General features: G+C 35.8%; 1 protein-coding gene across 3 annotated transcripts in view; it reads right to left on the bottom strand.

The window, feature by feature from the left end:
* SCLT1 (sodium channel and clathrin linker 1) overlaps positions 1-26,808 on the bottom strand; it is a 223,806-nt gene that overhangs the window by 71,997 nt on the left and 125,001 nt on the right. For all 3 annotated transcript variants that reach the window (XM_043486393.1, XM_043486394.1, XM_043486392.1), the window contains 3 exons: positions 24,360-24,431; positions 12,832-12,906; positions 10,806-10,951 (listed from right to left, as the gene is read on the bottom strand). In XM_043486393.1, the coding sequence (XP_043342328.1) occupies positions 10,806-10,951; positions 12,832-12,906; positions 24,360-24,431 (293 nt within the window). The remainder of the gene's footprint in view (positions 1-10,805; positions 10,952-12,831; positions 12,907-24,359; positions 24,432-26,808) is intronic.

Raw genomic sequence — 26,808 nt, 5'->3', positions numbered from 1 at the left:
CATGGAGTTACAGATAAATAGCCTGGAGACAAAGATTGAGAAGATGCAAGAAATGTTTAATAAGGACCTAGAAGAAATAAAAAAGAGTCAATTAAAAATGAATAATGCAGTAAATAAGATCAAAAACACTCTGGAGGGAACCAAGAGTAGAATAACGGAGACAGAAGAGAGGATAAGTGAGGTAGAAGATAAAATGGTGGAAATAAATGAAGCAGAGAGGAAAAAAGAAAAAAGAATCAAAAGAAATGAGGACAACCTCAGGGGCCTCTGGGACAATGTGAAAGGCCCCAACATTTGAATCATAGGAGTCCCAGAAGAAGAAGACAAAAAGAAAGGCCATGAGAAAATACTCGAGGAGATAATAGCTGAAAACTTCCCTCAAATGGGGAAGGAAATAGCCACCCAAGTCCAAGAAAGCCAGAGACTCCCAAACAGGATAAACCCAAGGCGAAACACCCCAAGACACATATTAATCAAATTAACAAAGATCAGACACAAAGAACAAATATTAAAAGCAGCAAGGGAGAAACAACAAATAACACACAAAGGGATTCCCATAAGGATAACAGCTGATCTATCAATAGAAACCCTTCAGGCCAGAAGGGAATGGCAGGACATACTTAGAGTAATGAAAGAGAATAACCTACAACCTAGATTACTGTATCCAGCAAGGATCTCATTCAGATATGAAGGAGAATTCAAAACCTTTACATACAAGCAAAAGCTGAGAGAATTCAGCGCCACCAAACCAGCTCTTCAACAAATGCTAAAGGATCTTCTCTAGACAGGAAATGCAGAAAGGCTGTATAAACATGAACCCAAAACAACAAAGTAAATGGCAACAGGACCATACCTATCAATAATTACCTTAAACGTAAATGGGTTGAATGCCCCAACCAAAAGACAAAGACTGGCTGAATGGATAATAAAAACAAGACCCCTATATATGCTGTCTACAAGAGACCCACCTCAAAGCAAGAGACACATACAGACTAAAAGTGAAGGGCTGGAAAAAAAAATTTCATGCAAATGGAGACCAAAAGAAAGCAGGAGTCGCAATACTCATATCAGATAAAATAGACTTTCAAATAAAGGATGTGAAAAGAGACAAAGAAGGACACTACATAATGATCAAGGGATCAATCCAAGAAGAAGATATAACAATTATAAATATATATGCACCCAACATAGGAGCACCGCAATATGTAAGGCAAACGCTAACGAGTATGAAAGAGGAAATTAATAGTAACACAATAATAGTGGAAGACTTTAATACCCCACTCTAAACTATGGATAGATCAACTAAAAAGAAAATTAACAAGGAACACAAACTTTAAATGACACAATGGACCAGCTAGACCTAATTGATATCTATAGGACATTTCACCCCAAAACAATCAACTTCACCTTTTTCTCAAGTGCACATGGAACCTTCTCCAGAACAGATCACATCCTGGGCCATAAATCTAGTCTTGGTAAATTCAAAAAAATAGAGATCATTCCAGTCATCTTTTCTGACCACAGTGCAGTAAGATTAGATTTCAATTACAGGAAAAAAATTATTAAAAATTCAAACATATGGAGGCTAAATAACACGCTTCTGAATAACCAACAAATCATAGAGGAAATCAAAAAAGAAATCAAAATATGCATAGAAATGAATGAAAATGAAAACACAACAACCCAAAACCTATGGGACACTGTAAAAGCAGTGCTAAGGGGAAGGTTCATAGCATTACAGGCTTACCTTGAGAAACAAGAAAAAAAGTCAAATAAATAACCTAACTCTACACCTAAAGCAACTAGAGAAGGAAGAAATGAAGAACCCCAGGGTTAGTAGAAGGAAAGAAATCTTAAAAATTAGGGCAGAAATAAATGCAAAAGAAACTAAAGAGACTATAGCAAAAATCAACAAAGCTAAAAGCTGTTTTTTTTTTAAAAATAAAATTGACAAACCATTAGCAAGATTCATTAAGAAACAAAGGGAGAAGAACCAAATTAACAAAATTAGAAATGAAAATGGAGAGATCACAACAGACAACTCTGAAATACAATGGATCATAAGAGACTACTACCAGCAGCTCTATGCCAATAAAATGGACAGCTTGGAAGAAATGGACAAATTCTTAGAAAAGTATAACTTTCCAAAACTGAACCAGGAAGAAATAGAAGATCTTAACAGACCCATCACAGGCAAGGAAATCGAAACTGTAATCAAAAATCTTCCAGCAAACAAAAGCCCAGGACCAGATGGCTTCACAGCTGAATTCTACCAAAAATTTAGAGAAGAGCTAACACCTATCTTACTCAAACTCTTCCAGAAAATTGAAGAAGGTAAACTTCCAAACTCATTCTATGAGGCCACCATCACCCTAATTCCAAAACCAGACAAAGATGCCGCAAAAAAAGAAAACTACAGGCCAATATCACTGATGAACATAGATGCAAAAATCCTTAACAAAATTCTAGCAAACAGAATCCAACAACATATTAAAAAAACCATACACCATGACCAAGTGGGCTTTATCCCAGGAATGCAAGGATTCTTTAATATCCATAAACCAATCAATGTAATACACCACATTAACAAATTGAAAGATAAAAACCATATGATTATCTCAATAGATGCAGAAAGAGTCTTTGACAAAATTCAACACTCATTTATGATTAAAACTCTCCAGAAAGCAGGAATAGAAGGAACATACCTCAACATAATAAAAGCTATATATGACAAACCCACAGCAAGCATTACCCTCAATGGTGAAAAACTGAAAGCATTTCCCCTAAACTGAGGAACAAGACAAGGGTGCCCACTATCACCACTACTCTTCAACATAGTTTTGGAAGTTTTGGCCACAGCAATCAAAGCAGAAAAATAAGTAAAAGGAATCCAGATAGGAAAAGAAGTGAAACTCTCACTGTTTGCAGATGACATGATCCTCTACATAGAAAACCCTAAAGACTCTACCAGAAAATTACTAGAGCTAATCAACAAATATAGTAAAGTTGCAGGATATAAAATTAATACACAGAAATCCCTTGCATTCCTATACACTAACAATGAGAAAACAGAAAGAGAAATTAAGGAAACAATACCATTCACCATTGCAACAAAAAGAATAAAATACTTAGGAGTATATCTACCTAAAGAAACAAAAGACCTATACATAGAAAACTATAAAACACTGATGAAAGTAATCAAAGAGGACACAAATAGAGGGAGAAATACACCGTGATCATGGATTGGAAGAATCAATATTGTCAAAATGGCTATTCTACCCAAAGCAATCTATAGATTCAATGCAATCCCTATCAAGCTACCAATGGTATTTTTCACAGAACTAGAACAAATAATTTCACAATTTGTATGGGAAATACAAAAAACCTCGAATAGCCAAAGTAATCTTGAGAAAGAAGAATGGAACTGGAGGAATCAACCTGCCTGACTTCAGACTATACTACAAAGCCACAGTCATCAAGACAGTATGGTACTGGCACAAAGACAGAAATATAGATCAGTGGAACAGAACAGAAAGCCCAGAGATAAACCCATGAACCTATGGACACCTTATCCTAGACAAAGGAGGCAAGGATATACAATGGAAAAAAGACAACCTCTTTAACAAGTGGTGCTGGGAAAACTGGTCAACCACTTGCAAAAGAATGAAACTAGAACACTTTCTAACACCATACACAAAAATAAACTCAAAATGGATTAAAGACCTAAATGTAAGACCAGAAACTATAAAACTCCTAGAGAAGAATATAGGCAAAACACTCTCCGACATAAATCACAGTAGGATCTTCTATGACCCACCTCCCAGAATATTGGAAATAAAAGCAAAAATAAACAAATGGGACCCAATGAAACTTAAAAGCTTTTGCACAACGAAGGAAACCATAAGCAAGGTGAAAAGACAGCCCTCAGATTGGGAGAAAATAATAGCAAATGAAGAAACAGACAAAAGATTAATCTCAAAAATATACAAGCAACTCCTGCAGCTCAATTTCAGAAAAATAAATGACCCAATCAAAAAATGGGCCAAAGGACTAAACAGACATTTCTCCAAAGAAGACATACAGATGGCTAACAAACACATCAAAAGATGCTCAACATCACTCATTATCAGAGAAATGCAAATCAAAACCACAATGAGGTACCATTACACCTCAGTCAGGATGGCTGCTATCCAAAAGTCTACAAGCAATAAATGCTGGAGAGGGTGTGGAGAAAAGGGAACCCTCTTACACTGTTGATGGGAATGCAAACTAGTACAGCTGCTATGGAGAACAGTGTGGAGATTTCTTAAAAAACTGACCCAGCAATACCACTTCTGGGTATACACACCCAGGAAACCAGATCTGAAAGAGACACATGCACCCCAATGTTCATCGCAGCACTGTTTATAATAGCCAGGACATGGAAGCAACCTAGATGCCCATCAGCAGACGAATGGATAAGAAAGCTGGGGTACATATATACCATGGAATATTACTCAGCCATTAAAAAGAATTCATTTGAATCAGTTCTCATGAGATGGATGAAACTGGAGCCCATTATACAGAGTGAAGTAAGCCAGAAAGATAAAGACCATTACAGTATACTAACACATATATATGGAATTTAGAAAGATGGTAATGATAACCCTATATGCAAAACAGAAAAAGAGACACAGATGTACAGAACAGACTTTTGGACTCTGTGGGAGAAGGCGATGGTGGGATGTTTTGAGACAACAGCATCGAAACATGTATATTATCTATAGTGAAACAGATCATCAGCCCAGGTTGGATGCATGAGACAAGTACTCAGGCCTGGTGCACTGGGAAGACCCAGAGGGATCGGGTAGAGAGGGAGGTGGGAGGGGGGATCGGGATGGCAAATACATGTAAATCCATGGCTGATTCATGTCAATGTATGACAAAAACCACTCCAATATTGTAAGGTAATTGGCCTCCAACTAATGAAAATAAATGAAAAATAAAAAAGAGAGAGAGATATCCTTTCCCTGTTTGTGTTCTTGACACCCTTGTCAAACATCAGCTGACCACAAATGTATGCATTTATTTCTGTCCTCTCTACTCTGTGCTGTAACTATACATTATTTTATAACAGTATTACATTGTTTTGATTACCAAAACGTTTTAATATATTTTGAAATTAGGAAGCGTGATGCATCCAGTTTTTGTTGTTGTTGTTGTTCCAGAATGGTTTGGCTATTTCAAGTCTTTGGAGGTTCAATACGATTTTAGGATTTTTCTCTACGTCTGTGAAAACACCATGGGAATTTGATAGGGATTTTATTGACTCCGTAGATGGCTTTGTGTAGTATGGACATTTTAACATTATTATTTCATTCAATAAACACACCTTTATATTTATTTGTGACTGTCAAATTATTTCCTCAGTGTTTTTCAGTTTACAGATTTTTCACTTTCTTGGTTGTAACTTCATTCTAAGTAATTTATTCTTTTTGGTGCTACTGTAAATAGAATTGCTAATTTTTTTCCATATAGTTTGCTGCTGGTGTATAGAAATGCAACCGATTTTGGAATGCTGGTTCTGTATCCTGAAGCTTTATTGAATTTGTGTATTTGTTCTAATGGCTTTGAGGCTGAGTCTCCAGTTTTCAAAATATGAGATCATATCATCTATAAACAAAGACAATTTTACTTCTCTTCCAATTTAGATGTTTTATTATTTTTTTCTTATCTAATTTCTCTAAGACATACAGTACTATGGTGAATACAACTGGCAAGACTGGGCACTCCTGTCTTTTTCATGATCTTAAAATTTTTAGATCTTCACCACTGGGTATGATGTTTGTTGTGTGCTTGTTATAAATGGCCTTTACTATGTTGAGGTACATTCTGTCTGCACCTAATATGTCGAAAGTTTCAATCATGAATGATACTATATTTTGTGAAATGCTTTCTTTATATCTAGTGAAATGATCATATGAATTTCATACCTCATTCTTTAATGTAGTGTTTTGTCACATTTATTGATCTGTGTATGTCAAAACATCCTTGCATCCCAGGTATTAATCCCACCATGATCCTTTTAATACACTCTTAAATTTGGTTTGTTAGTATTTTTTTTTTTAGGAATTTTGCATTTAGGTTTATCAAGGATATTAGCTTATTATTTTCTTATACTATGTTTGTCTTGCTTTGGTATCAGAGTAATGATGGCCTTGTAAAATGAGTTTTGAAATATTTTCTCTTCTTCAATTTTATGAAAGAGTTTGACATTAAATCTTCTTTAAATGTTTGGACGAATTCATCAGTGAAGCCATTTGGTTCTGAACTTTTCAGAAATCCAAGGAGGTTTTTGATTATTGATTTAGTCTCCTTAATAGTAACTGGTCTGCTCAAATTTTCAATTTTTTATAAGGTTGCATATTTGTAAGAATTTATCAATTTTTTAATGGTTGTCCAACTTGTTAATATATCTTTGTTCACTGTAGTCTCCTATAGTCCTTTGTATTTGTGTGGTATCAGTGGTAATGTCTCCTCTTTTATTTCTGATTTTTATTTATTGAGTCTTCTCTCTTTATTCTTAGGCTTCCCTGGTAGCAGAGCTGGTAAAGAATCTGCCTGCAATGCAGGAGACCTCGGTTCGACTCCTGGATCGGGGAGATACTGTGGAGAAGTGATAGGCTACCTACCCACTCCAGTATTCTTGGGCTTCCCGGGTGGCTCAGTTGGTAAAAAAATCCTCCTTCAATGCAGGAGACCTGGGTTTGATCCCTGGGTTGGGAAGATCTCCTGGAGGAGGGCATGGCAACCCACTCCAGTATTCTTGCCTGGAGAATCCCCATGGACAAAGGAACTGAGTGGGCTACAGTCCATGGGGTCACAAAGAGTCAGACGCGACTGAGCTACTAGGCACAGCAAGGCTCTCTGTTTGATTTGTTTCTGCTCTAATCTTTGTCATTTTCCTCATTCTCCTAACACTGGGCTTAGTTTTTTCTTCTAGTTTCTTTAGGTGTAAAGTTGGGTTGTTTATTGAGATGTTTTTCATAATGTACGCATTTATCACTGTAAACTTTCCTCTAAGAACTGGTTTTACTGCATCCCATTCATTTTGTATATTTTGTTTCTATCTTTGGTTGTCTTAAGATATTTTCTTTTTCCATTTTGATTTCTTCTTTGACCTACAGGTTGCTCAGGAGTGTGTTATTTAATTTCCACCTGTTCTGTTAATTTTTCAGTTTTCCTCCTGTTACTGCATTTCAGTTTCATATCACTATGGTTGGAAAAGATACCTGATATAATTTTAGTCTTCTTAAATTGGCTAAAATTTATTTTTGTGGCCTATCATATGACCTATTCTGGAGAATGTTTTGTGTATACTTCAGAAGATTGTGCACTGTGTTGCCATTGTATAGAAAGTTATTAGGTCTGTTTGGTCTTTAGCATTGCTCAGATGTGCTGTTTTCTTACTGATTTTCTGTCTGGATGATCTACCTATTAGTGAAGGTAAGGTACTGAAGTTCCTTAGTATTATTGCTTGCTTTCTATTTCTCCCTTCAGTTCTTTTAATATTTACTTTACTATACCTAGGTGCTTTGATTTTGAGTGCATATAGTTTTATAACTTTTCTTTTGACAAATTGACTCCTTTATCATTATAAAATGACTGTCTTGGTTCTTGTGACAATTTTTGACTTAGATTCTATTTTGCCTGATATAAGGCATCTCTGCTGTCTTTTGGGTACCACTTGCATGGGCTATCTTTCACCATCTCTTAACTTTTAGTTTGTGTGTTTCTTGATATTTAAAATCAGTCCCAGGTAGGCAGAATACAGCTGGAACTTGATTTTTAATCCACTGAGCCTACATCTTTTGACTGGAGAATCAATCCACTTACATTAAAAGTCATTACTAGTAGATAAGGGCATTACACTATTGCCATATATCAACTGTTTTCTATTTTGTAGTTCCTTGGTTCCTTCACTACTATTTTGTTGTCTTCTTGTTGATTTTCGTACTTTGCTTTCATTCCTTTATCTTTTGTATACTTATTACACACTTTTTCTTTGTTGATCAGCATGAGGCTTACAGGAAACATCTTAGTTTATATTAAGCTGGTGGTAATTTGCTTTCAATCACATAAAAATCTCTGTAATTTCACTTCTCTCATATTTTTTATTATTGCTGTATAATTTATATCTTTTTATATAGTATATCCATTAACACATTATTGTACCTATTGTTATTTAAAAATGTTTATCTTTTAACTTCTATACTAGAGTTAAAAATTATTTATGTACCACCATTACAGTGTTAGAGTATTCTGAATTTGACTATATATTTACCTTTACCACTAAAAGTTTATACTTTTATATGTTTTTATGTTGCTAATTAGTGTCCTTCCATTTCAACTTGAAAAATTCCCTTCATCATTTCTTGCATAATAAGTCTAGTGGTAATGAACTCCATTTTGATTTCTGCTTGTCTGGGGAAGCTTTTATCTCTACTTTAATGTTTCTGATGGACAGCTTTGTGTGATATAGTATTTTTGGTTCACAGTTGTTTTTCAGCACTTTGAATATACATACTGTGCCACACACTCTCTCTTGGCCTGCAAGACTTCTTATGAGAAATCCACTGACAGATTTATGCAGGGGTTTGGGGAGTCCTGTATGTCACCTGTATGTGATGAGTCCCTTTTCTCTTACCATTTTCAAGTTCTCTTTTTTTGACTTCTGACATTTTGATTATAATGTGTCAAGTGAAGTTCTTGATGTTCACCCTATTTGTGCTTCTTTGGGCATCATGGATCTGGATGTTCATTACTCTCCCCAGATTTGGGAAGTTTTCCGTTATGTCTTTAAATAAACTTTCTACCCTTTCTCATCTTTGCTCCTTCTAGAATTTTCATAATGTGAATACTGATTCACTTCAAGGTGTCCCATAAGTCATGTAGGTTTTCTTCACTCATTTTCATTCTTTTTTGTTTTGTTCCTCTAACTGAATTGATTTCAAGTAACCAATCTTTGAGTTAGCCGAGTTTTCTTCTACATGATCAAGTCTGCTGATAAAGTGCTTTATTGAATTTCATTGTATTCTTTAACTCCAGGGTTTGTTTGGTTCTCTTTTTATGGTTTCACTTAGTTAAATTTTTCATTTTGTCCATGTATTGTTTTTTTTCCTGATTTCATTTAGTTAACCATCTACCAAGCTACCTTAAGACAATTATTTTTAACTTTTTGTCAAGAAGTTCATGGATCCCCATCTGTTTGGGGTTGATTACCAGAGTCTTATTAGTTTGCTCTGGTGGTGTCATGTTTGCTTGGCTCTCTGTTGCCATCTGTGCATTTGAAGGAGCAGACTCCTCTTCCAGTCTTTAGACTGGTTTTGGCAGCTAAAGTCCTTTTCTTGCCTTGCCCCAGAACTGATGGGACTGACTCTGGGTTCTCAGCTAAGTGGAACTGAGGCCATGTCATGTGTCTGTTGCCAGGTCCATGACCGGCAGACCTGTAACCAGGGGTGCAGTCAAATGTTATGCCTTCTAGGATTCTAAGGGTGCTCCTATCATGTCACTGGGCTGGTTTATGGGCAGGCCAAACTGCTTCGCAACTGTGGTAGTGTGAAACTAGAGCTAGGTCACAGACTGACTCAGGGATGTTAGTCAGGTCTGAGGCTGGCAGTCCTGCAATGGTGGCACCTACAGGCATTAGCTTCTGCTTGCCTTGGGTGAATTCCTGGCCATGTAAGACTACCTCAGATTGTAATAGAACAGGGTTGGATCCACATAGTGTGGCTTTTGCTGGATCTGCAGTCATGTCAATGATTGGCAGACTCGTTACCAGGGGAACAGTCAGGTGTGGCCTCCACTGGGTCTGTTAGTGCTCCCGTCTGGTTCCTGGGCTGGTTCCTGGTAGGCAGCATTAGTTCAAGCTGCGGGAGAGTGGAACTGTAGCTGGGTAAACAGGAGTTCTTTGGGGGCCACAGTCAGGTCTGAAGTCAGCAGGCCTATTGATGAAGAGTAGCCAGAAGGGTTCCTTGGGAAGGGGCTAGGTGCAGGACTGGGCAAGCAGGGTTAGAGCCAAGCCCACAGGAAGATGGGGCTGCTTTGAGTTCATAGATGACACCATAGTTGGAGGGCCTGCCACTGGTATGCAGGCCTGCCTCCTCATTTTGGGGCTCCACCAGGGTTTTACAACTTCCTACATGGATCTCAGTGCTCCCGGAAAGGCACTTTTGTCTATGGATGCTTGTTAAATATTTGTTTCTGTGAGAGAAATGGGTTGGGACCTCCTATTCTGCCGTATTGCTGATATCATTCCTCTTTATTTTTAAAATATACATTAAACATATTCTATAACAGAGATTGAAATTTCATACAACTTAAGTTTTACTATATTAAGTAATACTCTGAATGGGGGTAAGGTAGAGGAATATTCAGAATGGATATGCCAGATTAAAAATTTATCATTTTAACAGATAATGTAATATATAAAAATGGTAATTATTGAATATTCAATACCGCTGAGTATTTTAAAAGCAGTAATTATAAACAAGCTGCTCTAAGAGCTGTATAGTCAGTATGAAAAAAAAGGCCTTATGAACATCCTATATAACTGCCAGAAACAAGAAATTAAGAATAAAATGGTTCAGTACTGTATCTTTTCTTTCTGAAAAAATTAGCTTTCAAAAATAATCTTAAAAAAAATTCTGTTCAGTGCTAAAAGGTTTTTTTTTTCCTACATAAGATATAATTATGTATCCTATAAAAAAATCTAAAAAATCTGTCAAAAATTGTATGAATTCTGAAAATGCAAAAGAATAACTTACTTTATTTCAAGTTGTTTGATTTTATTTTCTGCTGTCTTAAGTCTCAGCTGAAGATCATCTTTTGAACGCTCGGCGACCAGGCATCTTTGGTGCATTTCTTCTAGTTTTCTGTAATCATTTTCATTTATTCTGCCTTCACGGTAAATCTGCAGAAGAGGCTTATATGTATATTACTTTGCAGAAAGAAATTATCTTAAGAAATTACACAGTTTAGAAACTGAAATAAATGATAAGAAATAAAAACTCATGATGTGCTCATCTGTTCTCACTATAACATTAAAACACATCAATAATTAACTTTGGTTGTCTCACATTTTCAAAATAAAATGCTGAAAACTGACATACAAAATAATTGCTTATTTTTAAAAGTTATTCATTGTACTATTCAAATAGTTTTAATATGTGAGTAAGAAATAGAAAATAGCTGAAATTAAAAAACACTCTAAGTGTCACCACTTGGAGATAACCACTTTGATTCTTTGATGAACACTTTCAGGACAATTCTGTATTGCTATATTCAAAAGTACAGACACATGCTATGGTGCAGTGAGAACTATCTGAAAGTGACTCCAGAATCTCACTCTAGGTTAACCAGACCCTGATCTAGCTGAAATGGAGGTTTCCCCTTCCCCAGCAGAAGTGGTTGTAGCCAAGTTCTGCTTCCTGTGAGACTAAGCTTCCACCTATGACACAGAGGCTATAACATTCCATGAACTGCAAGGTCTCCAGATGTGAGGCAGTTCACATTTTCACACAAACCCTACACAGAAGTACTCTTCAAATCCAGACTGCTTGGCCAAGTAACCAATGTCTTTTCCCACTGACCAGACTGCTTTGTTATTCCTGCTCCACAAAAAGACAGTATCAGCATGTCAATGTCCTGCTAGTAAAACACATACCTAATACTTCAGAACCAGTGGTTATTCACTGTGACCACAGCATACCTATCTGTAGAACAGTGGAAGAAGAGAAACCTGTGACTTTCCTTTACCTGTTGCCTTTCGTCTCATAGCTTTTACATCTCCCCAATAAAGCCTATTCCTTAACCTATGCCATGTGATATTAAAAAATTCATCCCAAACCCTGCTGGTGGGTGGCAATCTAAATGGGACCTTTTCCTATTCCATAACAGAGGGGAACTCAGAAAGGATCAATCTTGAAGGCACAGTGACCATGAACAGCCTATCTTGAACATGACATGCATATATCTTATTTTCCACCACAAATGGAATTATATACTATATTCTGCTTTGTAAATTACTCTTTTACTATCTGATGTTCTCATAATCGTTTCATGTCAATAATATAGATATATCACATGTTTTTGATGCTATATAGCTCCTCTTTGAAACTCAAACTCTGAGTCTACTATTTGCTATTTTTATTTTTTAACATTGGACAAGTTACTTAACTTCTCTATGAAAGTTCCTAATGCAGCACGTAAAGCAGAGTATGTGCTGCATCAAATTCAGCAGGCTTTTCCCCCACAAGGTATTTTAAAAGAGTGGACTATTTACTGCTAATAAAAAAAAGTTATCTAAGTAAGAAGTAAATTTTAAACTATAGACTTCTTACAAAATTCTTTCTTAAATGCCACTGAGGTAAATATTCTTTCCAAACTCTGAATAAAAATCTGTACTTTTAAAAGGTAAAAATCATAGCAATTTGTAATTTTTTGGTTATATATACCTGCTATGTTTACAGATGGCCTAAACCCAGTAAAAGTTGGCAGAAATTTTTAAAAAAGAAAGACAAAATAAAATTTAATATTGGGATGTGGTCTACACAAGGAATACAGTTACATCATAAAAAGTTCAAAAAATGCGGCCACTCTTATAAAGAAATGTATATAGGCAATATCAGTATTCAAATGAAGATTCCAAAAATATTCAAAGCAAATAAAAGAACTCACCAGGAGAATACTTATAATATAGGGGTTGCTAGTAGATAGTATGATGAAAGCAGACAGTAATGTTGAATATTTGCAGTTGGGTTTAGGTAGTTATTTTTTCCTTTTTCTTTTTACCTTTTCTAGTTCTTCTTCCACTGCTTTTTTCTCCCTGATGGCTCGTTCGATTTGATCTTGTTTTTCAGCACACTGCTATAAATTCAAATCATATTTTAAATAAGCATATTTGTAAAACCTTAAGAAAAACGGGGCAAAATGGAAAAGGAAAACAATTTGTTTACAATAGAAATATCACACTTACCCTATCTATATAAGAAGACCATATTCATAATTGTTTTTTAAAAAGCTAAATCTTCAAAAGCTACCTATTTCAGGATTTCAGAAAACAACTCTGGTATAGAAAGCCAGGGAGTTCTAGGTAAGCATACTAGATGGAATACAGAGATTGATGGATTCCAGGGAGAAATAAATGAAACCCCTTTCTCATATTACAGTTTTCCTTTTCATATACTCTTATCACATATTTTAAAAGGTAACAGAACTAGACTGTGGCATACCACCATAGGGATAACCTCTGGCCTAAAATGTACATGGATATATAAATTCTGGAATGGCTAATTTTCTTTTGCAAAACTTGTAAACAGCAAATTGATATGGTAAAACATTTTGTTAACATGAACAGAAAACATTTCTGGCTTGAAAGTTTTTTTTTTTTAATTTTTAATTGGAGGATAACTGCTTTATAATATCATATTGGCTTTTGCCATACAATTAACAGGAATCAGCCATAAGTATACACATGTCCACTTCTTTCCACACTTCTAGGAGGTCACAGAGTACCAGGTTACTGGCTTGAAAGATTTTAATCAGTAAAATCAAACAAGCTAATCAATAGTCAATACAATTTAAAGTTTTGCAAATGAGACTGAAACTAAGAACAATCATTCTAACAACTGGCTCTTCACAGCCATTCTCTATTTTTGAGAATGGGTATGGTTATTTTCTACTATGAATGAACCTGCTTTGCTGACAACACACTGCTAATCCTCAATTATCTTTATCATAATTATATTTTACAGAAGTACAACATACACTGCTATACTTAAAAAATGGATAACCAACAAGGACCTACTGTATAGCACATGGAACTCTGCTTACTGTTATGTAACAGCCTAGATGGGAGGGGAGTTTGGGGGAGAATGGATACATGTATATTATGGCTGAGTCTTTTCCTGTTCACCTGAAACTATAATACAAAGTAAAAAACTTAAATATGTTTTTAAAGCTTCTAAAATAAATCAGATAATTAATCTAAATTTATCTTATATTAAGAGAGAACTTACTGTGTAAGATATATTCATGTAGTAAGTTGCTAATCTATGAAAAGGTAGTATTGTGGCATGAAATTTGGGATTTCTCCTATGTTCATACCCATCTCATGTAATTTTTTAATTGACTATTTCTTAGAGCAATTTAGGTTCACAGCAAAATTGAGGGGAAGTCACAGATTTCCCTCATACATAGATAACCTCTCCCATTATTAACATCCTGCAATGGGAGTGGTACATTTGTTAAAACTGATATACCTACATCACACAACATTATCACCTAGAGTCCATAGTTTAGAGTTCAACTTTGGTGCTGTATACTTTGTGAGTTTGAAAATATTTATAATGACATTTATCCACTATTATAGTATCATATAGAGTTTCACTGGTCTAAAAATTTTCTATGATTTGTCTATGTTTATTCATCTCTCTAAGTCCCGTTAACCACTGATCTTTTTTACTGGCTCCATACTTTGCCTTTTCCAGAATGTCATGTAGCTGGAATCATATAACCTTTTCAGACTAGTTTCTTTCACTTGGTAATATGCATTTAAGTTTCTTCCATCTTTTCATGGTGACATAGCTTATTTCTTTTAAGTGCTGAACAATATTCCACTCCCTGGATCTACTATAGTTTATTCATCACCAACTGAAGGACACATTGGTTGCTTCCAAGTTTTGGCAAAGAAAAAGGCTGTTGTAAATATACATGTGTAGGTTTTGTGTGAACATAAGTTTTCAGTTCCTTGGGCTAAATACAGAGGAATGCAACTGTTGGGTCCTATGGTAAGAGTAAAGTTACTTTTGTAAGAAAACACCAAACTGCCTTCTATAGTGGATGTACTGTTTTGATTTCCTGTGAGCAAAGAATGTGAGTTCCTATTTTCCTTATTAGTATTGGGTTTTAGCCATTCTAATAGGTGTATCTAGCCTTTATTTGGTGTAATGATATCTCATTATTATTTTATTTGCATTTTCACATATGATTTGGAATATATTTTTGGTTACTTATTTGCCATCTGTAAATCTTTGGTGAGGTGTCTGTTAAGGTCTTTGGCTCATTTTTTAATCAAGATTTTTGTTTTCTTTGTGTTGAGTTTTAAAGAGTTCTTCGTATGTTTTGGATAACAGTCATTTACTACATGTTTTTTTGTAAATATTTTCTCCCCATTTCTGATTCCAATTTTCATTTTCCTGATATTGCTTATCACAGAGCAGAAACTTAGTTTTAATGAAGTCCATCTCACCAGCTGTTTCTTTCATGGATCATACCTTTGGTGTTGTATCTAAAAATTCATTGCCAAGCTCAAAATTATCTGTATTTTCTCCTATCTTCCAGGAGTTTCATAGTTTTGCATTTTACATTTAGGTCTGTGACCCATTTTGAATTAATTTTTGTGTAAGGTCTGTATCTAGATTCATTCATGTGGATGTCCAGCTGTTCTAGCATCATTTGTTAAAAAGACTATCTTTGATCCATTGTATTGTCTCTGTTCTTTTGTCAAAGATCAACTCACTGTACTTATGTGGGCTAATTTCTGGGTAATCCCACTGATCCATCTGTTTATTGTTTCACCAGTATCACCCTGTCTTGATTACTATAGGTTTAGAGTAAGTCAAGGGGCTTCCCAGGTGGCTCAGTGGTAAAGAATCAGCCTGCCAATGCAGGAGATGAGTTCGATCCCTGAGTCAGAGAGATGCCCTAGAGGAGAAAATTGCAACCCACTTCAGTATTCTTGCCTGGGAAATCCCGTGGACAGAGGAGCCTGGAGAGTTACAGTCCATAGGGTTGCGAAGAGTTGGACACAACCGAGTGACTGAACATGCACACACTGGAAATGTGGTACAATGTCAGTACTCTGATTTTGTTCTTCTTCAATGTTGTATTGGCAATTCTGGGTCATTTGCTTCTCCATATAAACTTAAGAACCAGTTTGCCAATATTCACAAAACAACATCCTGGGATTTCAATTGATCTTTTTACTGTCTCCATAGTCTGCCTTTTCCAGAATGTCATATAGTTGGAATCATCTAGTATGTAAACTTTTCAGATTAGTTTCTTTTACTTGGTAATACGCATTTAAATTTCTTCCATATCTTTTCATGGTGACATAACTCAATTCTTTTAAGTGCTGAACAATATTCCACTGTCTGCACTAAATCTTTAGTTCAAGTTGGGAAGAAATGACATCTTGACAATATTGAATCTTCTATGAACATGGACTACTTTCATTTATTTACTTCTTTGCAATCTTTCATCATAGTTTTGTAATTTTCCTCATAACTTGTTAGATTTACATCTAACTAATATTGGGGCGCTTATGTAAATGACAATGTATAAAGGACATTATGTTTTTAATTTCAAATTCCACTTGCTCATTGCTGGTACAGAGGAAAGCAATTGACTTTTGTACACTAGTCTTGTAGCATAAAACCTTTTTCTTTTTTCCCCTCCATTTTTAACCTCCCTCCCATCTCCCTCTGCATTCTACTCCTCTAGGTTGATACAGAGCCTCTGTTTGAGTTTCCTGAGCCATACAACAAATTCCCGTTGGCTATTTATTTAACATATGGTAATGTAAGTTTCCATACATCTCACCCTCTCCTCCCTTCTCCCCATGTCCATAACTGTTCTCTATGTCTATTTCTCCACTGCTGCCCTATAAATTATTCAGTACCATTTTTCTAGATTCTGTATATATGCATTAGAATATGATATTTCTTTCTCTTTCTGACTTACTTCCCTCTGTGTAATAGGCTCTAGGTTCATCCACTGTCAGGAAGCATTTAACAGGCGGCTTCCTGTGTGCTCTTTTGGATCTATCACGAATCCTCTGTTCCTTATTAATTCCTGAATATTCAAGAATTTAGAGGAGTGGCACGCTACTTCCAGGGCTGAGGAATGCATGCATTTCCTTTGTTAGTTTCTCCATAAGGTGATAAGTAACTATTTACGACCTTCTTCCTTTTTATGAACCATATAGTAAAAGTGATTATTTACAACCCTCTCTCTTTGATATGGATCGCCTTATGTTCCTTGATAATTTGTAAGTCTGGACTTTTGATTTTTATCTTGCTGAAAATAGCTACCTTGTAAGACAGTATATATACCCACACTGTGTTGAATAAAACACCTTTGCTCCATCAGAGCTTGGGTACCCGTGTCTTTCTTTCTCTCTCTCTCAGGCTAATTCTTTGGAGTGTGGAAGCCCACTGAGCTCACTTTCTTGCCCAGGCTTCTAAGACGCTCTGGAGAGGGTGCCGGGTGTCTACGTGAAGCAGTGCAAGCTCTGTGTCAAGAGCTTTATTGGTTTTCTGCGTAAACCAAGGGATATCAGCCTCTTTCTCTCTCTCTTTTACTTTCTTATCATCGACTCTGGACCACCAGGTTCCGGTCCATTAAAGGACCTCAACAATCCACCTTATCAGAACTGACTCAAATGTGTTCCTTTTTATGGCTGAGTAATATTCCACTGTGTATATGTACCGCAAATTCTTTATCCATTCATGTATCAATGGACATCGAGAATTCTTCCGTGTTCTAGCTATTGTAAATAGAGCTGCAATGAACAATGGGATACATGTGTCTTTTTCAATTTTGGTTTCCTCAGGATCTATGCCTAGGAGTGGGATTCCTGGGTCATATGGTGCTTTTATTCCTAGTTTTTAAAGGAATTTCCATATCATCTTCCATAGTGGCTGTGTCAATTTACATTCCCATCAACAGTGCAAGAACATTCCCTTTTCTCCACACCCTCTCCAGCATTTATCGTTTGTAGACTTTTTCATGATGGCCATTCTGTCAAAAATAAGGTACCCACAGGTGCACGGGGTTATTTCTGGGCTTTCTATCTTGTTCCATTGGTCTATATTTCTGTTTTTGTGCCAGTACCATACTGTCTTGATGACTGTGGCTTTGTAGTATAATCTGAAGTCAGGAAGGTTGATTCCTCCAGCTCCATTCTTCTTTCACAAGACTGCTTTAGCTATTTGGGGCCTTTTGTGTTTCCATATGAATTGTGAAATTTTTTGCTCTAGTTCTGTGAAAAACGTTATTGGTAATTTGATAGGGATTGCACTGAATCTGTAGATTACGTTAGGGAGCATAGTCATTTTCACAATATTGATTCTTCCTACCCAGGAATATGCAATATCTCTCCATGTGTTTATGTCATCTTTGATTTCTTTCATTAGTGTTTTATACTTTTCTGTGTACAGTTCTCTTGTCCCCTTAGGTAAGTTTATTCCTAGATATTTTATTATTTTTGTTGCAATGGTGAATCAGATTGATTCCTTAATTTCTCTTTCTGGTTTTTCACCGCTGGTACATAAAAATGCAAGTGATTTCTGTGTATTGATTTTGTGTCCTGCAACTTTGCTAAATTCAGTGATTAGCTTTAGTAACTTTCTGATACTACCTTTAGGATGTTCTGTGTAGAGTGTCATGTCATCTGCAAAGAGTGAGAGCTTTACTTCTTTCCCAATCTGGATTCCTTTTATTTACTTTTCTTCTCTGATTGCTGTAGCTAGGACTTCCAAAACCATATTGAACAACAGTGGTGAAAGTGGACACTCTTGTCTTGTTCCTGATCTTAGGGGAAATGCTTTCAACTTGTCACCACTGAAAATAATGTTTGCTGTAGGCTTATCATATATGGTCTTTACTATGTTGAAGTAAGATCCTTCTATGCCCATTTTTTGAATGGTTTTAATCATAAATGGGTGCTGAATTTTGTCTAAGGCTTTTACTGCATCTATTGAGATGATCATATGGTTTTTATCTATTTGTTAATATGGTGTATCACATTGATTGATTTGCATATATTGAAGAATCCTCGCATCCCTGGAATAAACCCAACTTGATCACGGTGTATGAGCTTTTTGATGTATTGCTGAATTCTGTTTGCTAAAATTTTGTTGAGGATTTTTGAATCTATGTTCATCTGATATTGGCCTATAGTTTTCTTTTTAGTGTTGTCTTTGTCTGGTTTTGGTATCAGGGTGATGGTGGCCTCATAGAATGAGTTTGGAAGTGTTTCTTCCCCTGCAATTTTTTGAAAGAGTTTTAGGATAGGCATTAGCTCTTCTCTAAATGTTTGATAGAATTCTCCTATAAAGCCATCTGGTCCTGGGCTTTTGTTTCTCAGGAGATTTTTGATCACAGCTTCAATTTCAGTGCTTGCAATGGGTTGTTCAAAATTTCTACTTCTTTCTGGTTCAGTCTTGAACTTTTCTAAGACTCTGTCCATTTCTTCCAGGTTATCTGTTTTATTGCCATATAGTTGTTCATAATAGTCTCTTATAATCCTTTGTATTTCTGCATTGTCTGTTGTAACCTATCCTTTTTCATTCCTCATTTTGTTGATTTGAATCTTCTTTTTTTCTTGATGAGTCTGACTAAAGGTTTGTCAATTTTGTTTATCTTCTCAAAGAACCAGTTTTTAGTTTTATTCATCTTTACTATTGTTTTTTTTCATTTCTATTTCTGCTCAGATCTTTATGATTTCTTTCCTTCTGCTAATTTTGTTTTTTTTTTTTGTTTTTTCCCCACTTCTTTTAGGTGTAAAGTTAGGTTGTCTGTTTGATGTTTTTCTTGTTTCTTGAGGTAGGATTGTCTTGCTATAAACTTCCCTCTTAGGACTGCTTTTGCTGCATCCGATAGGTTTTGAGTTGTTGTGTTTTCATTGTCATTTGTTTCTAGAAATTTTTTTATTTCCCTTTTGGTTTCTTCAGTAACCTGTTGGTTATTTACAAACATGTTGCTTAATCTCCATGTGTTTGTGTTTTTTACTGTTTCTTTCTTGTAATTGATACCTAGTCTCATAGCACTGTGGTCAAAGAAGATGCTTGATAGGATTTCAATTTTCTTAAATTTACTGAGATTTAATTTGTGACCCAAGAGAATGTTCCACGTGCACTTGGAAAGAAGGTGTATCCTTCTGCATTTGGATGGAATGTCCTGAAGATATCATTGAGATCCATCTCATCTAATGTATCATTTAAGACTTGTATTTCCTTATTAACTTTCTGTTCTGATGAACTGTCCATTGGAGTGAGTGGTGTGTTAAAGTCTCCTACTATTATTGTGTTACTGTCAGTTTCTCCTTTTGTGTGTTAGTGTTTGTCTTATGTAGTGAAGTTTTCCTATGTTGGGTGCATAGATATTTACAATTGTTATGTCTTCCTCTTGGATTGATTCCTTGACTCCTTGTCTCTTGTAATATTCTTTATTTTAAGGTCGATTTTGTCTGATATGAGGATTGCTACTTCAGTTTTCTTTTGCTTCCCACTTGCATGGAATATATTTTTCCACCCTCTCACTTTCAGTCTATATGTGTCTTGTTTTTGTATCCATTCAGCCAGTCTGTGTCTTTTGGTTGGAGCATTTAATCCATTTAAAGTAATTATTGAAATATATATTCCTATTGCCAGTTTCTAACTGCCAAATTGCCAACTGCCAACAACTGCCAATTGTCTGGGGTTGACTTTGTAGATCTCTTTCTTCTCTTGTGCTTCTTGACTATGTAAGTCCTTTTAACATTTGCTGTAAAGCTGGTTTGGTGGTCCCAAATCCTCTTAACTTCTGCCTGTCTGAATAGATTTTTATTTCTCCATCAATTTTGAATGAGATCCTTGCCAGGTACAGTAATCTTGCCTATATAGATTTTTCCCTTTCAGTACTTTAAATATATCCTGCCATTCCCTTTTGGCCTGCAAAGCTTCTGCTGAAAGATCAGCTGTTAAACGTATGGGGTTTCCTTTGTATGTTACTTGTTGCTTCTCCCTTGCTGCTTTTAATATTCTTTCTTTGTGTTTAGTCTTAGTTTGATTAGTATGTGTCTTGGTGTGTTTCTCCTTGGGTTTATTCTATATGGGACTCTTTATGCCTCTTGGACTTGATTGACTATTTCTTTTTCCATGTTGGGGAAATTTTCAACTCTAATCTCTTCAAAAAATTTCTCATACCCTTTCTTTTTCTCTACTTCTTCTGGGACGCCTATAATTCAAATGTTGGTGAGTTTGATATTGTCCTAGAGGTCTCTGAGTCTATCCTCAGTTCTTTTCATTCTTTTTACTATATTCTGCTCTTCAGAAGTTAGTTCCACCATTTTATCTCCCAGCTCACTGATTCATTCTTCTGCTTCAGATATTCTGCTATTGATTCCTTCTAGAGTATTTTTAATTTCAGTAATTGTGTTGTTTGTCTCTGTATCTTTATTCTTTAATTCTTCTAGGTTGTTGTTAATTGATTCTTGCATTTTCTCCATTCTGTTCTCAAGGTTTTTGATCATCTTTACTTATTCATTATTTTGAATTCTTTTTCAGGTAGTTTGCCTATTTCCTCTTTATTTATTTGGACTTCTGTGTTTCTAGTTTGTTCCTTTATTTGTGTAGTATTTCATTGCCTTTTCATTTTTATTATTTTTTTAACTTATTTTGTTTGAGGTCTCCTTTTCCCAGGCTTCAAGGTTGAATTCTTTATTCCTTTTGGTTTCTGCCCTCCTAATGTTGGTCCAGTGGTTTGTGTAAGCTTCATATAGTGTGAAATTTGTGCTGAGTTGTTCTTTCTTTCTTCCTCTGATGTGCAAGGCTGACTGAAGTGGTAATCCTGTTTGCTGATGACTAGGTTTGTATTTTTGTTTTATTTGTTGTTTAGATGAGGCATCCTGCAACAGGGTACTACTGGTGGTTGGGTGATGCTGGATCTTGCATTCAAGTGGTTTCCTTTGTGTCAGTTCTCACTATTTGATACTCCCTAGGGTTAGTTCTCTGGTAGTCTAGGGTCTGGGAGTCAGTGCTCTCACCCAAAGGCTCAGGGCTTGATCTCTGCCAATCTTAGCAAGTCTCCAGGAGAGGATGGAGTCAGCGTTTGGGAACACAGAGGCATTATCTGGGGACTCGTTCTACATGTGTGCATGGAAGTCAAACGCCATCCTGGCGGCGTCAAGTGGATGACCCACAAACTGTTGGTCTTGGACAGTCTCCAGTAGAGGCTGGGGCAGGCAGCTGAACCTAAAACAATTTTATAATCAATCCTTTGGTTCAAGTGTTTTTCTTTTTAAAAAATTTTTATTCTTTTGGACTTTTTACAGACAGTCATGTTATCTGCAAACAAATTCTTCTTTCCCAATCTGTATACCTTTTATTTCCTTTTCTGGGGGGTGTCAAACTGCATTAGCTGGTATTTCCAGTATGATGTTGTAAAGCAGTGACAAGAGGAGACACTTGTGATGTGTTCCTGAATTTAGTGGAAAATCTTTCAGTTTCTATCTAAAATGCACTAAATACTAAAGTGAAAATTTAAAATTACTATTAAAAGATTTTCACAGATATCTGCTGTTAATCACCACCAATATTCCTACCTTTTGGACAAGAAACAACCCAAATGATACTAGAAATTTTTTCAAGTACTCGTGGAGTATTTTCAAAATCATACCCCCATAGTGTATCATAAAGACAATCTCGACAAATATTAAGAATCAATATCACACTGATTATCATATAGGCCATGATCATGGATCTAAAAAATATAATGAATTTCTCATTTTACTTGTATGAATTTGTGAATTTATAACCAATCCTCTCCCTCATTTGCTATAGATTAACAAAAACCTCTGCTACTTGGCAGAAGTAAAACATTGAGTATTTCGAGAGAAACTCTGTTACATTGCTCTTCAAAGGGGGTACATGGCTTGACATAAAACTGGCTCTGGTTTTTTCTTCAGCTTAGTTCTGTTGCATATAACTCTTTGCAACCCCATGGACTGAAGCATGCCTGGCTTCCCTGTCCATCACCAACTCCCAGAGCTTGCTCAAACTCATTTATATGGAGTCAGTGATGCCTATCCAAAAAATCTGCACAATATCCTAAAATAAGGTTTTCTCCTTCCTGCAAGCATAACTTAGGTTAGGTTAGCTAAAGTATGGTAACTTCCTTCCCTAACTTCATCTTTATAGCATAAAGGGTAAAACTGGTAATGAAGAATAGAAACCAGAAGTCAGCATCAGGTTATTATGCCTCAAACTCCAGTCTGAGTTTCCTGAGAAAATGTGCTTTTTAAAGTAGTTGAACGTGTCGTACTTCAAGCATACCTCTAAGTGTTTAATATTTTAAAAAACTCCAGTTAGTACAGTTTTTTTTTCACCAAACCAATATGACATTAGATAATATTTAATATCTTTAGAAAAATCCACTTTGTTATAAGTTATGAATGTTTTACTATAAATCCTAAGAATAAATCTTATGACACATTGAAATTATAATTCTTTTTTACTCTAAAGTGAGTTTATATAGCTCTGATTGTTACATAGCTATCAATTATTTTTAAAATCTCTGCAGACTTTATATAGTATCTATTTCTAAATAGAAAGAAATAATGTTCCTGTCCCTCCAGAATTTACATCTATTAAATAACCCTAGACTGGAATGCAGAAAAATATGATCATTCTTTTAGAAGTGTTTAAATATCAATTAGTCAGTAACTTTATTGAAAATATATTGTGCAAAATACTGTATTAAGTAATGGAGAAAATAAAGTAAAGCATAAGACTTTGCTACTCTGAAGTACTTACAAGCTACTTGGAAAGATAAGACTTTCATGGAGAAAGACAAAGAATGGGAGGCAGGGAGCAAGAAGGAAGACAAGGAGATAGGAAAGAAGGCATACGTAATGTCTTACACTTATTACAAGACATAATTCACTGATAAATTTTGCAAGAAAGATTAAAAATGACATAGAGATTCAGAAAAGATGAGTTTGCAAAACTGGAAATGATAATCTTTCTAATCTCTGGAAACTGTTTTACTTTTATGCCCCTGTGAGCAAAGTTATTAAATTCCACTTCATCAAATCTTCAAGTTAAATTTATATATTTAATCCCACCTTGAGTCACACAAGTACTCTTTCCTCTTCCTTCTTTGCTTACCCATCCCCCAGTACTCATTTCTTTTTGGAAGACTGTCTTTCTTCCTTCCCACTGCTATGTATACTTTCTTTATTCTGACCTCTCAGATGAACCCAGCACATGGCAGCAACTGTACCTGGATGCTTCAGCAGCACCCTGTGCATTCTTTGTCCAAAAAAGGTAATCATAGTAAAACGTGATAAATGTCATCCATCTTTCTTACCAGACCATAAGTTCCAAGATTGCAGGCAGTATGTTTATCTTGATTTTTATTCTTTTCCTAGCATCTATCTCAGTCCCTGCATTAATAACTATTTTCTGAATAAATGGATGCTCAATAATGTAATGTGATCTTGACCTTTAAAATAAGCAATATTCAGAAGAAAATGTCAACATAGTTTTTTAACATACCATTTGAAGGGCTGAAAGTTCTTCTGTTAGTTGAGAAATCTGTACATTATATTGTTTTCTTGTGTTTATAATCTGTAAAGTAAGATACTTATGAATTAAGTCTACAATAAAAATAATTAACATCTAATAAAAACATGTATAATACTAATTCTGATTAAAAATAAAATTAAAATTTTTAAGGCATAAAGGATAAACACATAGTGTACTGAAGAGTCAAGAATTTATCATGACACTGAAAGTAAACGAACAAGATGATAAATCCTAAAGGACAGTGATCATTAAATTTCCTGTCTTAAGATTCTTGTATACTATAAAAACAAAGATTTTTGTTTTTATAATGAGTTCTCTATTAAAATTTACCATATTAGAAAGGAAAACAAAATTTCAAAATATCTACTTATTAATCCCTTATGAGTGAAAGTAACTAAAGTTGTCACAGGTTAACATAAAAAAATATACTTCTTTGCAAATATGTATATTTTCCAAAAACTAAAAAAATATTTAGAAAAGTGGTATTATATTACATTTATGCAAATTTCCTTCATGTCTCTGGCTTAATAGAAGACGGACTCTCACCCTTTTCTAGCAATACAAAAGATGATTCTACATATGGACATCACCAGGTGGTCAATATCAAAATCAGATTGATTATATTCTTTGCAGTTGAAGATGGAGAAGCTCTATATGGTCAGCAAAAGCAAAACAGAGAGCTGACTGTGGCTAAGATCAGGAACTTTATTGCAAAATTCAGGCTTAAATGGAAGAAAAGGGAAAACCACTAGCCATTCAGGTATGACCTAAATAAAATCCCTTATGATTTTGTAGTAGACATGATGAATAGATTCAAGGGTTTAGATCTCATAGACGAAGTGCCCGAAGAACTATGGTTGGAGGTCTGCAACACAGTACAGCAGGCAGTGACCAAAACCACTCCAAAGAAAAATAAATGCAAGAAGGCAAAGTGGTTGTCTGAGGAGGCTTACAAATAGCTGAGGAAAGAGAAGCAAAAAGCAAGAGAGAAAGAGAAAGATATACCCAACTGAATGCAGAATTCCAGTGAAGAGCAAGGAGAGATAAGAAAGACTTGTTAAATGAACAATGCAAAGAAATGGAGGAAAACAATAGAATGGGAAAGACTAGAGATCTCTTCAAGAAAATCAGAGATACAAAATGAACATTTCATGCAAAGATGGGCACAATAAAGGACAGAAACAGTAAGCATCTCACAGAAGCAGATTTAGAGATTAAGAAGAGGTGAAGAATACACAGAAGAACTATACCAAAAAAGTCTTAATGATCCAGATAACCATGATGGTATGGGCACTCACCTACAGCCAGACATCCTGGAGTGTAAAGTCAACTGGGCCTTAGGAAGCATGAACTAAGCTATTGGAGGTGATAGAATTCCAGTTAAGCTACTTCAAATCCTAAAAGATGATGTTGTTAAAGCACTGAACTCAATATGTCAGCAAACTGGGAAAACAGCAGTGACCACAGAGCTGGAAAAAGGTCAGTTTTCCCTGCAATGCCAAAGAATGTTCAAACTACTGCCCAGCTGCACTCCGTTCACATGCTCACAAGGTTACACTCAGAATCTTCAAGCGAGGCTTCAGCAGTACATGAACTGAGAACCTGCAGATGTACAACCTGGGTTTAGAAAAGGCAGATGAACTGGAGATCAAACTACCAAAGTCCAATGGATCATAGAGAAAGCAAGGGAATTCTGGAAAAACATCTACTTCTGCTTCACTGACTACGCTAAAGGCTCTGACTGTGGAGAAAAAGTGGAAATAGGGATAGATTTTCCTATCTTGGGCTCCAAAATCACTGAGGATAGGTGGCTGCAGTCATGAAAGTAAAAGATGCTTGCTCCTTGTAAAGAAAGCCATGACCAACCTAGACAGCATATTAAAAGCAGAGACTTCACTTTGCCAACAAAGAGTCAAAGCTATGGTTTTTCCAGTACTCATGTACAGGTGTGAGAGTTGGACCATAAAGAAGGCTGAAAGCAAAAAAAAAAAAAAAAAAAAAAAAAGAAAGCTGAACGCTTAACAGTTCATGCTTTCGAACTGCGGTGCTGGAGAAGACTCTTGAGAGTCCCTTGGGCTGCAAAGAGATCAAACCAGTCAATCCTAAAGGAAAAAAATATTCCCTGAATACTGGAAGGACTGATGCTGAAGCTGAAACTCCAATACTTTGACCACCTGATGCGAAGAGCCGACTTGCTGGAAAAGATCCTGACACTGGGAAAGACTGAGGGCAGAAAAGGGGGTGACAGAGGACGAGACAGTTGGATGGCATCACCGACTCAATGGACATGAATGTGAGCAAATTCCGGGAGACAGTGAAGGACAGGGAAGCCCAGTGTGCTTGCAGTCTGTGGGGTCTCAAAAAGTCAGACATGACTTAAGAAGAACACAGACATGGTAGGCTTCCTAAGTGGGTCAGT

The sequence above is a fragment of the Cervus canadensis genome, chromosome 1 (genome assembly GCF_019320065.1).
Source record: "Cervus canadensis isolate Bull #8, Minnesota chromosome 1, ASM1932006v1, whole genome shotgun sequence".
NCBI classification, from domain to species: domain Eukaryota; kingdom Metazoa; phylum Chordata; class Mammalia; order Artiodactyla; family Cervidae; genus Cervus; species Cervus canadensis.
This window is presented reverse-complemented; position numbering and strand designations above follow the sequence as displayed.